Source organism: Macaca fascicularis, chromosome 1 (assembly GCF_037993035.2).
Source record: "Macaca fascicularis isolate 582-1 chromosome 1, T2T-MFA8v1.1".
NCBI lineage: Eukaryota > Metazoa > Chordata > Mammalia > Primates > Cercopithecidae > Macaca > Macaca fascicularis.
In genome coordinates, this window is record NC_088375.1 from 178,170,862 (window position 1) to 178,185,086 (window position 14,225).

Consider the following 14,225-nt stretch of genomic DNA (forward strand, 5'->3'; position numbering starts at 1 on the left):
TATGTATTATATACAGTATTCTTACAATAAAGTAAGCTAGAGAAAAGAAGATGTTACCAAGAAAATTATAAGGAAGAGGAAATATATTTACTGTGCATTAGGTGGAAGTGATCACCGTAAAAGTCATGCTGGTTGTTTCCATGTTGAGTAGGCTCATGAGGAGGAAGAAGAAGAAGGGTTGGTCTTGCTGTCTCAGGGTTGGCAGAAGCAGAAGAAAATTTGCATATAAGTGGACCCATGCAGTTCAAGCCCATGTTATTCAAGGATCAACTTTACTTCTAAAACTTCCTTTCTTGGTTCCCTGCTAAGATGGATGGGCTGACGAAGCAGAGGCTCAGAGAGGGAAGTTATATTCCTGCCACTTGCTAGGTAAGCTGTCAGGATAAGTCACTTCACCTCTCAGCCACCTTTTCCAATCCCATGAGGTGGGGATGATAATACCTAACATGATTTTTGGATTGAGGATTTAGAGAATTAAAGATGCATCATGCTTGGCACATGCAATGTTGATAGTGAATTGTACATTAAGTACTATGCTTTGTTTAAAGATTCAGAGCTAAAAGGAGTTGGTCCTTAAAGAGCTTATCTAGTGCAGTAGCTTTCCAAGACTTGACCACCATCTATAATAAGAAATACACTTTATATCATAACCCAATAGAGTCACCCACACATAACTAAAACAAATAACATCACAAAATAAGACTTGCCCTTACTGCGTGAGACATTCTAATATTTTCTATTAATCTTCAAAAATGCTGGTGGTGACTACCTAGTTGATTTTGTAGCTTGCTAATGGCTTGAGAATGATCTAGTAGGAACAGACATGTAAACAGAGAAGTATAATAGAAGGGCACAGCTGCTGGGATGGGATACCCTACTGAGGACAGTGCGGTTACAAGAGAAGAGGTGATTAATTCTTCTTGAGGGTGTTGTAAGACTAGAAAGAATTTTTAGAGTAGGTAATTCTTTAAAAATGAATGGCCATTTGCTGTAAGATACAAAAAATAAGGAAGGGAATTCCACGCAGAAGGAATAGCACAAAGACATGGAGATGGGTGAGAACATGATGTGTTTTGTGACCCTAGAAATGCAGAACAACGGAATTTGTGGGATAATGGGGAGAGGTGACCTCAATGAATAGTAGCCTGCTTCTCCCTTTCGGCTTCAAAATTGGATGGTTTCTGGGAATGGGGTCCCCTGCTTTTGTCGAACCTTGGTCATCTTTGGGTACTGTGTTCCTAAGCTCCAGCTCCTACTGCATTTAGCGCCCCATAGACAGAGCTGTCAGTCCCCTGGGTCCTCCTTACCAGACACCCTCCCTAATAGCCTATGAATATTTTCCTGGAAGGTTCCTTGGCACAGATTCTTGCTCTCCATCAGTATTGCCCACAACTTTCTTTAAAGGGATGGGGAGAGGGCCGGGGGCGGGTCTTGCTATGTTGCCCAGGCTGGCCTTAAACTCTTGGGCTCAAGCCATCCTCCCACCTCAACTTCCTGACTAGCTGGGACCGCAGGCACACAGCAGCATGCTCTGCAAAATTGCTCTCAACTTTCTTTGCTTCTCTAAACCCTCTTTGTTCATTTTGTGGGACTAATTTCCTTCACATTCCTCAATAGCAGTGATGATTTGAATAGTCCTTCATAAGGCTGGATGTGCGGTGGCTTATGCCTATAATCCCAGTGCTTTAGGAGGCTGAGGTGGGTGGATCACTTGAGTTCAGGAGTTCAAGACCCGGCCGGCCAACATCCCGTCTCTACCAAAAACATACAAAAATTGGCTAGGTGCGGTGGTACACACCTGTAATCCCAGCTACTCGGAGGCTGAGGCACAAGAATGCTTGGACTAGGGAGGTGGAGGTTGCAGTGAGTGGAGATGGTGCCGCATTCCAGCCTGAGCGACAGAGCGAGACTCTGTCTCAAAATAAATAAATAGATGAATGAATGAATAGTTCTTCAAAGTGTTTTCACATATATTTCATGTAAGCCTTACAGGAACCATAGGTAGGTGAATATTTTTTTTTTTTTTTTTTTTTTTAGACAGAGTTTCACTCTTGTTGCCCAGGCTGGAGTGCAATGGCGTGATCTCAGCTCACCACAAGCTCCATCTTCCAGGTTCAAGTGATTCTCCTGCCTCAGCCTCCCAAGTAGCTGGGATTATAAACATGCGCCACCACAACCGGCTAATGTTTGTATTTTTAGTAGAGACGGGGTTTCTCCATGTTGGTCAAGCTGGTCTCAAACTCCCAACCTCAGGTGATCCACCCACCTCGGCCTCCCAAAGTGCTGGGATTACTGGTGTGAGCCACCGCGCCCAGCTGGTGGATTTTAAAAATAACATTTGCACACAAATACAGGGCAGACCCATCATCTGCAACTGTAAAACCTTTTCATCTTGTATAAATTCAAGACAAGTGTGACAGCTTGGATCACACACCAGTAGAAATTTTGGGACGATATTCTGCTGTCTGATTTCCAGTGTCACACTCTTTTCCATCTCATCATTTTCCTTCTCAGATATACTAGAAAGTCACTCAACAGAAATGCTCACAAATTCCCAGGGCCAAAAGCCACTGAAAGCCCTTTATTGTGGTCAAAAAATAATGATTGCAGTTGGATAACCCCATCTAGTTAAAAAACAAGGCTGCCAAAGATGGCTTTTCTTTAGATAGCACTTACTGTACTTAGGGCATGAGGGTGAGCCAGGTCCCAAGGCTTTCTCCTCCAAAGAGAGTTATTCCTTCCTTAATCCATGAGATTGTTCAGTGTGGTAGACCAGAAAGCTAAAAGGAAATCCCAGGGCCAGAGCACAGAGGAATACGTGCATCATGTATCAAAGCCTATGGCCTAATGCTAAGATGGAAGGTTATTAAAAGTTCAATATGGGTACCAAAGAGAGAAGAGTCGTTCAAAGAAGATAATTGTGTGCTCAGTGTAGATTGTCTAAGACACACAGCCATGCAATGGCGGGTCTGGGATTTGAGCCCATCTGTTAATCTCTACAGACTGTCCACTAATGGCTCTCTTAACTGTTGTCTGCATAACAAATAACTGTAGTGTTTGCTAAAATGCAGATTCCAAACAACACTCTCAGTAGGTGTTAGATGGACCCAGGAATCTGCTATTTCAGGAAGCTCCCAGGTGATTCTGAAACAGATGGTTTGAGGACAACACTTTAGGAAATACCAGAATAGATGACGCTCAGTTTTCTTGAGGTTCTAAGACTCAAAAAATCTTTTTCTTTTATAGTTATCTACCTTTTGCTAGCATTTCAGATCAATGTGTTATGTAAGGATGGGATTCCTATTTTCAAGGAGTTCACTTACACTCAGGGACTCTAGGAACATTTAAAGGATAATTTTATTGTTATAATCTGCCCTTAACAAAATTAACAAAATGATCCTCAAAATTTGCTGATTCAGCCATTCCTAGCAATGAAAGGAGGAAGCTGGCTACCTACCAGACTTCTTGTTTCTGGTGTACTTGGTTCTTGGTGACCTCTAGGCAGGCAGCACCCCAGCAGGGCTGGACTGTTTGTGCTTCCTGGGAGGTTAACATTTCCAGAGTGTGAATGCTGGTATAAGCCATCGGAAGCGTCTTCCTCTTTGAGTGTGCCAACTCTTGGCCAAAGATAGCCCTAGAAACTGTAAGAACTTTGAGAGCAGATTCTGTTTGTCCCATAGAAAACTCCCATCAGCATATTGCCTCTACGTCCAGCTAGAACGTGTCAGATTTCACATGTTCGTTCACAGTCTCAACCACTCTTTTTTCCCCCCTCTCTCTCTTTTTTCTTTTTCTAGTTTGTTTTTTCTTATCTCCTCATCACAGTGAATGGGGTTCTTACAGCTTAGCGTTGTCTTGTGTGTACTCTTGCTCTTGAAGGAAGGAGCTACATTGTCCACAGTGCTTGGGTAAATTAGATCATCTTCCACCCTGGGATCACGGAACAGTTGACTCCTTTTGACTCAGGAGGAGGTCAGAATCACTTCCCCACAGATAAATCCATAGAAACAGAAAGCAGATTGATGGTTACCAGGGGCTGGGGAGAAGAGGGAACGGGACATGGCTGCTCTAAGTTTATGGAGTTTTATTTTGGGGCAATGAAATGTCTTGGAATTAGATAAAAGTGATGGTGGTACAACACTCTACAGTACCAAATACCACTGGGGTGGGGGGGAATCACTCCCCCAAGACAACATCACAGGCAGAGGAAAGCAAGTTGTATATATATTTCTTTCCTAGCATAGTTACCGAAATTTTAAGTTTTTATGGGAATAAGTGCAAAGATTTCTAGAGTTGAAAACAGAACTAGGAAGAAAAATATTGCCTCCCTCGCACACATACCCACCCCAAACATATCACCTCTACCAGCTGCAGTCCTATACTCAACGTTTCAAAATCCATCTCTTCTTCTTTGTCTTTACTGCATAGGTGTTGTTCGGGACTCATCCTCTCCTAGACTCTTTAATCCCTGCCTCCAGGCTCACTACATACTTTCTGACTCCATCTCCATTTTAGTTACCATCGTGATTTTTTTTTTTTTTTTTTTTTTGGTCTGAGACAGAGAGTCTCCCTCTCTCGCCCAGGCTGGAGTGCAATGGCACCATCATGGCTCACTGAAACCTCCACCTCCCAGGTTCAAGTGATTCTTCCACTTCAGCCTCCTGAGTAGCTGGCATTATAGGCACCTGCCATCATAGCCACCTAATTTTTGTACTTTTTTAGAGGGGGGGTTTCACCGTGTTGGCCAGGCTGGTCTCGAACTCCTGACCTCAAGTGATCCACCTGCCTCAGCCTCCCAAAGTGCTGGGATTATAGGCTTGAGCCACCACGCCCGACCTCCAACATGATCTTAATGCAGGTCTTTCCAATGTGTTGCTTCCCCACTTTTGCCTTGACAATGATTCCTAGAGCTAAAACAATGAGATCTGAACTGCTTAACATGTCCCAGGAGGCTTTTCAATATCTAGTCCTCTCCTCTCCAGCCTCTTTGACTGCTCCACGTTAGATATACTGAGGTTCCTGCAGCTCCCGGATGTGCTGTACTCCCTTTCTCCTGTGCCTTTGCACACACTATCCCCTTTGCCTGAAACAACATCCTAGCATTCACTGCCTGGTTAACTCCTCCTTATCCTTCAAAGCCGAGATCAAATAGACATCCTTTAGGAGAAGCCTTCTAAGGCCTGCTTCCCACTCCCCTTCGGTCTGGGTTAAATGCCACATTCTCTGTGCTTCCTCAACACCCTGGCTTCCCTCCATCATAATCCTTAATATGCTGTATTGTGGTCATCTGTTTACCTGGCTCTCTAACTCACTGGCCTACAAACTCCCGGAGGGTAAAAGACTGTCTTAATGTATATTCATCTTCATATTTTTGGAGTTTAACACATAGCAGGAATCCAATAAGTATTTATTGATTGCATTCATTCATTTTCCAAAAAAAAAAAAGTAATGTTTAAAATTCAAAGCATTGGAGAAACGGAATTGAAAACAAATGTTCGGCACATTGTAACTTAGATCTCTTCTTGGTGCTTAGGGTATAGTTTTTCTTGTTTGCTGGAACTGTATTTATTGTCGAATGTGTCCTTTCGCACAGCAGAGATCTGTGGAGTAGGATTGTGGGCTGGGAGTGGGTTTATCCCATAGACCTAAGACAGCCACTTAATTTGTATAGACCCTTCCCAGCCTGGGCCTCTGGGTTTTCTTTCTGGGTGGAGATCATCTTCTGTAGGAAATGGAACTGCTCCAAGCCAAGAAGCTTTTACTTTTGCTAGGTCTTTTTGTGTTCTGCTGTTCAAATATTAGGAAGACTGAACCCTGTTTCAGTCTTGACAGTATTATGTTTCATGATCCCAAAAAAAGTGTTTGTGTAACCTCAAGTCATGCTGAAAGTGAAATACAGCTTAAAGTGGGATTCTGCTGGACCTCACTCAACTTTTCACCTCGCCGCTTGGCTCTGAGCAGGCAGTATTTGAGTATGTGGTTCCCCCTCAAGTCTGTAGGAGTTGTATTGTCAATAAGGTCCAAGGCCAGTGTGCTTGCTTTCTATTAAGTAAAGAGAATTTTTGAAATTCAATGACAAACCTTTATTAAGCCCTTGTTGTGTACAAGGCTCAAAGCTAAGTGCTTTGGGTGATTGAGGGTGATTAGGGTTAGGATTCCATCTTCAAGAAGCCTCTCATCTAGGAAGAAAGGCCGATAAGCAAAGTTTTGGACACATGGGAGAGCATGGCTTTCTCTGGGTCCAGTAATTACTTTGGTATCCAGATCATTAGAGAATGGAACACCTTCTATTGAACTATGCAACAGTCACAGGTTTAGATCTTTGCAAGTTATTATTGCCTTTAATCTTCATATGATTCCTATCTTGCAGTTAGGAAATGGAAACCCTAAGATGTAGTGACTATGAGCTCAGAAAATTAGATTGGGAGATAAGCCAGTAGATTGAGGTGGTAGATTGTTCAAGATCTTGAAGGGGAAGGTGTTTGCTGGGGATGGGGGAGCTGTCCCCAGCTATATTTGCCCTTGGCAGATGGGATGGATTCTGGGAGAAAGAGCTCTAAGAAATTAGACCTGTATGACTTATTTTCATGAATCTAGCTGCTAAGCTGGGATAAGTGAATTCAAAAGTAGTGATGGGCCAGGCGCAGTGGCTCACGCCTTTAATCTCAGTACTTTGGAAGGCCAAGGCAGGCAGATCGCGAGGTCAGGAGTTCAAGACCAGCCTGGCCAGCATGGTGAAACCCTGTCTCTACTAAAAATATAAAAATTAGCCAGGCACAGTGGCACGTGCCTGTAATCCCAGCTACTCAGGAGCTGAGACAGGAGAATCACTTGAACCTGGGTGGCAGAGGTTTCACTGAGCCGAGATCGTGCCACTGCACTCCAGCCTGGGTGACAGAGTGAGACTCCGTCTAAAAATAATAATAATAATTAAAAAAAAAAAGAAAGTAGTGATGGAGAGATTGATCAAAACCTCTTCCTCTGAGACAAATTGAAGGATAAAGGGGAGGATAATTTTGAGCTACAGATGAGGACATTGTTGTTTGCACCTCTCAGATGATAACATCATTTTAGTACAAAAAGAAGTAAGGCCACTGGGGGAGATCAGGGAAAATGTGGGGCTGGGGCTGGAGTAGAGTTGAAAAGTTTAATTATCTTCACATTGAACTTTAATCGAGTCTGTTTCCTCATACTGGGGACACTTGAAAACCGTTTCCCAAACCAACTACAAATAATTTTCTGGCAGGGGAGCCTAGAGCCTACTGGCAGGTTGTGCACAGATCTTTTTTCTCCTGATCCCCAAGTTTGACTCTGACTAGGAGACAAATCTTTTGGTACCATGGTTTTCACTGTTCAAACCTCCTGACAAAAGAAAGGGAGAAAAGACTGAATTTTTTTCCCTTGCAAAGTGGTACATCCAATAGCACTCAAACTGTGAATGTATTACGATGTTATACTTCTTGGCTAATACTTTATTTTCTTGTAGTAGCATAGAAGTAGCCTAGCTTTATTTTTTTTTTTAACAACAAAATAATACTTATTAAATGTTTTGGTAGGTAATATATGTAATGGGTACAAAATTCAAAAGGTACAACGGGTTTTACAGTGACCAGTAAACATCTGTTTCACCTTTGCCTTCTAGCCACCCAGTTCCCTTCTCTCGAGGTAACCAGCATCACCAGCTTCTTGCTGTGATTTTTATAGCATTTTCTTGATTGCTGTGTTGCTACAGAAGGGACATTGTGAAAATGAGTTTAACAAATAATGCAAGTCCCTACTGTGGCCAGGCCCTGGATCGCTAGAGCCTTAGTTTTGGTAAAATCTTATTAAGAACTTTGTTTTCTTGCCTATAATGTGGCCAGAGTGAAGCCATAGTGCTGTCATTAGTAGTGAGCACATTACCATCTGCAGGACAAAGACCCATCAATTCAGAAAGCTGTTGGATATAGGAACTCTGATAGTGTTTTACTTGCTATTTTGAAACCCAGCCATGTGTTTCCTATTAAATTACATGACTGATAGCTGCCGCTTATGGTTACTTAGTAAAAACTCCTGTTGCTAAATGGCTCAAATGGATGTCTGTATTTATTTTGCCATCTAATACAAAGCATAAATTTTTCTTACTCCAGTAGCTCATCAAGCCCTTGGATCTTTCATCATAAGTTCATTGAGGCAGGAACTATGCCTGTGCCATCCTCACACTTTTGCAAGTGGCATTCAATAAATGTTTCTCAGGTATTATAAGAAAGACTCAGTGAGGTCACATTCCCAGGAGGAAAAAGGACGCTGGGAATAAGTGATAAGAGATTTTTCATTAACCTTTCCTCCAGGTTAGTTGCCAACTTTCTCAGCAACGAGAACCCGGTTTCTTGACCCCCATCAAATAGTTGATATCAGTAGGTTTTCAGGAAAAATAGTCACCACTGCCTGACTTCAGCTCTTGCTGATAGGAGTTCATGTTGGCTGATCTTTTCTGGTTACACCCTGGATTCCTTTGTGAGGAAAGGGAAAGTAGTGTGAATTAATGACTATAACTAATTATGACCTGCTTCCTTTGTTTAGGAACTTATCTTTCATTGCTATTCGTTTGCCTTGAGAAATAAGGAAGTGTGGGTTGCAGATACGGGCACTGGACTGAGAGTCCTTAGAAGTGGATTCTACTGAACTGGTGTTGTGCAACCTGGAGCATGTCACTGCCTTTTCCTGGGCCTCAGTTTCCCTATCTGTACAATAAGCCTTGACGATATGATCCCTATCACCCTTCCCTATTCAAAGAGTTGTGATTTGAGGCCCCTCTTCCTGCAGTCTGTGCTCCTCTGACCTTCCTTTATCCTGTGTACCCAGACCCCGGATATCAGTTACTGACTTCCATCTCTGATTTGTGCTTCTAGGTTTTCTTCGTGTCTGACCTCTTCAAGACTAAGACGACGCTCTCCCTGCCTGCCCCTGCTATCCGGAAGGAAATCCTTTCACCTGTGGACATTATTGACAGGAACAATCACCACAACATGGTGTAGGTGCCACCCACCTCCTGAGCTGTTTCTGTAAAATGACTGCTGACAGCAAGTTCTTGCTGCTCTCCAATCTCATCAGACAGTAGAATGTAGGGAAAAACTTTTGCCCGACTGATTTTTTAAAAGGAAAAAAAAAAATGTTTTACTTTGTGGCCTTCCAAAATAGGTAGTGTTCGCCTATGTGGAAACAACAGCAAACTAACACCAAGTGCCAGAGTCCTGGATGTGCAATTGGTTTAAGTGTTCATGTTCTAGTGAACACGGCTTGTTCAGGAACAAACACTAAAATTATTTGAGTAGAGGCTGCTGGTCACCTTTTGTGATCTGAGGAATCCCAGGCCTGTGAGAAAAGCAAAAATTCACATTGTAGCACACGATGCCAGACATAGCACTGAATCAAGAAAATAGCCATTGCAGAGCTGCCCTCTTGAGTCTTTCTGTCCATCCCATTCTATTCTGTACTGTGACTTTAGTTCAGGAAGTTTTGCTTTGTGTTTTAAATAGAAGGAAAGAGCAAGTTTGCTCAGTCAAGTGATCAGATCCCGAATCCAGATTCCCAGTGCTAAGGCCTTACCACCTCCCCTGCCCATAGGCCAACAACCATAGTTCCTCACATTAGTGATTAGCAGACTCTTTGTGGACGAGTGAATTTCACAAATAGCACAATTTCAGAAGAAATCGAGGGCACAGGCCTTCGCTTTTCTTCTTTTGACGCACCATCCTGTGATGTTGAAATGTCAATTGCAGGATGCTGATGTTGTGCACGTCAATCACCGGGCACTTGCACACTCTTAGAAACAGTTCGACTTCGGTTACTGCCTTCTCCCTTGAAATCCTTGCTGCGTGCCCACCAGGATTTCCTGTGAGGGCCCGGGATGAGCAAGGCATGGTCTGCCACCAGCTGATGGAAAGCAGCCTTCTGTACAACAGATGGGAGAGTGAAGGGGGCAGAATGAAAATCGAACCAACCTTTTAGCTGTTGCAAATCAGAAGGAGCCAGAGAAGCAGGCAGTCTCATGCCTGAGAGGTTACCCTTCAGGATGACAGAGCTGAGGGTCTTTGTAGGAGTTGCTCTTGCTGTGTAAAGCACTATTGTCTTGGGGTTGACCCCTAGGGCAGTTCTTGATAGGTTCTGCTGGGCAGAACATATGGGTTAAATCTCGGTAGAGAGTTTTCCTCATCCTCTATCCATAAGTGTCCTTCCATGCAAGGTCCTACTCTAGGTGATAGACAGGGACCCCTTCTACTGAACCTTTTGAGGAAAGGAGGAAGGAAGAAATGCGTTTAGATCTTGGATGCAGACCTTTCAAAGGGTTACATGTAACCATATGGATCAACCACATGCACATCCTTACTACAGAATCCGTCCTTTCATTTCAACTTATAGCAAGCTATGATTTTTATATATAAATATTATATAAATAATGTATAAAACATTAAAAGTTAACTATGTAAGATATTATTTCTGAAACAATTTTAGCTATATCCACTATGATTATAAACTGTGTCTCGACCTGTGTTATTTACATTAGCTGCTTAAAAAAGCATTGAGTTAATTTTTTAAATATCAACTAAAATATCATAGTTCTGTGGTAGACATTGTTTTATAATGAAAGAAATAACTGCAACTAGAGAAAACTGTATAAAAACATTAAATTGTCAGTATTTTTGTAAGGTTCCATTTTGTAAAGAGAATAATATTCAAAGACTTTTGTAGCATACAAAGTGAAAACTTGTATCTGCGAAACTATACTTGTATTAAATGTGCTTTTTAAATAAAAGCTCATAACACAACTAATTAAGGACTTGCAAGCCTGGAGTGTTTGAGAGATGTTTGTCTCAGGTGTGCGGGTAGGAGAAGGAAGAATCACAGGCTGGCCTCTTTGAGTGGGCTTGCCTCATCTCAGGGCACCAACTCCTGATTTTTTTCAGTGGGAAATGTGGTGGTCATAGGGTAGATACTGATGTCTGCCCTGCTCTTTCATCTCTGAAAGCCTGTTTGCAGAATGAGGCCCTGGCTCTACCCTCATCTCAGGCTCTTCTAGAGAGCTTTTGTATTCTAAAAGGGATTTTTCCATCAGAGAGGTAGGAGCTGTAGGAGCCCCAAGGGCAGATAAGCAGCCTTCACTCTAGATAAGGTATGCTGGGGGAGCTGTACTGAGGGAATCCTGTACACAGTCCACATCAAAGGAAGGTGCAGGCACTGCTGAGAATGGCATGTGGCTCCTGCTTCCCTTCCTTGTGTTCCTCCAACCTGGAAGAAAAGGGGAAGCTAGAAATTCACATTTATCGAGCACCTGTGTGCCAGGGATTTTTGCCTATTTGTTCTGTCTGATCTTCACAGCAGTTCTTATTTTTAGAAAGAAGGAATACTAAGGAATGCAAAGATGAAATGATTTGTCTAAGATCCTAGAGCATTAAATTGTAGGACAGGTCTTATATTAATTTACTATGGCAGCTGTAACAAATTACCACAAACGTAAAACAACAGAGATGTATTGTCTTACAGTCTTGAAGGCTGTAGGGGAGAAGCTATTTCCTTGCCTTTTCCATCTTTAGAGGCCACCCACTTTCCCTGGCTTGTGGCCCTCTTCCTCCATGTTCACATGGAGGAAGCAACACTGGGTCGAGTCCTCACCTGCCATCTCTTTGGTTCTCCTCGTCTGCCACCCCTTTCACGTGTAAGGGCCCTCCTTGGTGATTACACAGGCCTGCTCATAATCTAGGATAATCACGTATATTAAAGTCAGTTCACTGGCAAACTTAATTCAATCTGCTGCCTTAATTCCTCTTTGCCATGGAACATATATTCACAGATGCCAGGGATTGAAGACATGGACATGTTTCGGGAACATGAGGAGTACCAGAGGTCACCCTCTGACCCTCAAAAGATTCATACCCATCCCACATGCAAAACCTATCACCCTATCCCCACATCCCCTAAAGACCTAGGATATGGCAGTATCAAGTCAAAATCCTAAATCTTAACAACGTAAACACCCCAAATCTCATCATCTAAACTAACCCATTCAAATTAGGTAAAGAGGCTCCATGTTTAATCCACCCTGGAATACATTGTTCTCTATGAACTTGTGAAACTTAAGAAACAAGTTATCTGCTCCCTAAGTTCAGTGGTGGGACAGGCATAGAATAACAGTTAAAGACATTCCTATCTAAAAAGGGAAAGAAGCCGGGCGTGGTATCTCACGCCTGTACTCCCCGAGCTTTGGGAGGCCAAGGCAGGCAGATCACGAGGTCAGGAGATTGAAACCATCCTGGCTAACACATTAAACCCCGTCTCTACTAAAAATACAAAAAAAAATTAGCTGGGCGTGGTGGTGGGCGCCTGTAGTCCCAGCTACTCGGGAGGCTGAGGCAGGAGAATGGCGTGAACCCGGGAGGCGGAGCTTGCAGTGAGCCGAGATCATGCCATTGCACTCCAGCCTGGGCAACAGAGCCAGACTCCATCTCAAAAAAAAAAAAAAAAAAAAAAAAAGTCGGGGGAGATAAATAGAAGGAAAAAAGAAGTCATCAATCCCAAGCAACTTCAAAATCCAGCCAGGGACCAGGCATGATGGCTCACTCACGCCTGTAATCCCCGCACTTTAGGAGGCCGAGGAGGGCAGATCACTTGAGGTCAGGAGTTCAAGACTAGCCCGGCCAACATGGTGAAACTGCATCTGTACTAAAAATACAAAAGACTAGCTGGGCATTGTGGCACATGCCTGTAATCCCAGCTACTCTGGAGGCTGAGGCAGGAGAATCACTTGAACCTGGGAGGCAGAGGTTGCAGTGAGCCGAGGTTGCACCACTGCACTCCAGCCTGGGCAATGGAGTGAGACCCTAAAAAAAAAAAAAAAAAGAAAAAAGAAAAGAAAAAGAAAAATCCAGCCAGGAGTGCTCCATTTGGCTTCAAGTCCTGGAAATAGACCCAAGTGGCTCGTGTCTCCTTGACACCAAGGTCAGCCTGCTCTTTACTGCTAGACAATGCAGCCCCCTCCAGCCCCTGGAATAGCTCAGCAATTTCACAGCATTTTTCTATAAGTGGTGATGTTTCTTTGGGCCCCAAAATGTAGCTAGGAAGATCCTTAAGGCCAGAGGCCAAATTTTCATTTCAAATCTGAAGAACCAATGTGCAGAGGGGCAGAACAACTCTTGTTTGTGGGGGTGGGAGAAGGAAGGCACCCAGGGAGTGGAGGGACTGGTGAGACCGGAGCTCAAGCCTCCTGATCCTAGTACCCCAGTCTTTCCATTTTACCTTCCAACAGTACTTGACAAATGGAACTTGAGAAGTAGCCCCGTTTCATGCGGACTTAAGGAAACAATGGAGCTGCATGCTATTGTGAGGAGCAGCATGATGTGGAGAAGGAAACTAGGACCTGGGGACTCAGGCCCAGGTTGCAGTCTTGTCTCTGACACTTACCAGCTATGTGTTGTGACTTTGGACACATTTCTTAACCTCTCTGAGCCTTGGGGTATTGCTCAGTAAAGATGAGATTTGCAAGATCTGTTTTTATACCTCTTTGCTCATGGCATTCTGTGGGCCTTGACTTGCTTCTTTAAATGTGGTTCACAGACTAACAACATTTGTATCCCCGGGGAGCTTGGTAGAAATACAGACCTAGGAGACCCTTGCCCCACCCCAACCTACAGAATCAGAATCTTCCTTTGGGTAAGATCCCTAGGTGATTCATATGCACAATAAAGTTTGAGAAATACTCCCACTCTTTGCTCCTTAAATCTGCAGACTCTGTTCAGGTGTGCTGCCCCCAAGCCACACTCCTCCGGGGCTTGGCTCGGAGCATGCTGGGTGCAGACATCAGTAACCCCTTAGCTTAATGTACCAAAATTGCATGCATAAAGGTCTGTATCAAGACTGTCAGATTATCAGGGGCAGAAGCAAGTCTTACCCTCTGCAAATCCTGCATTTCTGCCTGGCACTGAACAGTTCCTGGCAATTTTGAACCAATTAATCATCATCCAGGTCAAATAGTCATGTGATTCTTGGTAACCATCCAATTAAACAGGCCGCAGGGATATAGAGAATTGCAAAACATTGACCCTGTCCTTAGGAATTAATGAGGACTTACATTTTCTCTGACGTAGAGATAGAAGGAAAAAAACAAAAAACTTTAAAAGCTAGAAATCTGCATAAGATTCCTGCCAGTTAGAGTAAATTCATACATTCATTTGTTTATTGTAAAGTATTCC

The 14,225-nt window shown here is 43.3% G+C and overlaps 1 protein-coding gene across 1 annotated transcript in view; it reads left to right on the forward strand.

Moving 5' to 3' along the window:
- The window catches only part of PLPP3 (phospholipid phosphatase 3), an 84,182-nt gene extending 73,370 nt beyond the window's left edge, over window positions 1-10,812 (forward strand). The window contains exon 6 of the mRNA XM_005543252.5: window positions 8,892-10,812. Within this exon, the coding sequence (XP_005543309.1) occupies window positions 8,892-9,017 (126 nt within the window). The 3' untranslated portion in view covers window positions 9,018-10,812. The remainder of the gene's footprint in view (window positions 1-8,891) is intronic.
- Window positions 10,813-14,225: the final 3,413 nt, after the last annotated feature.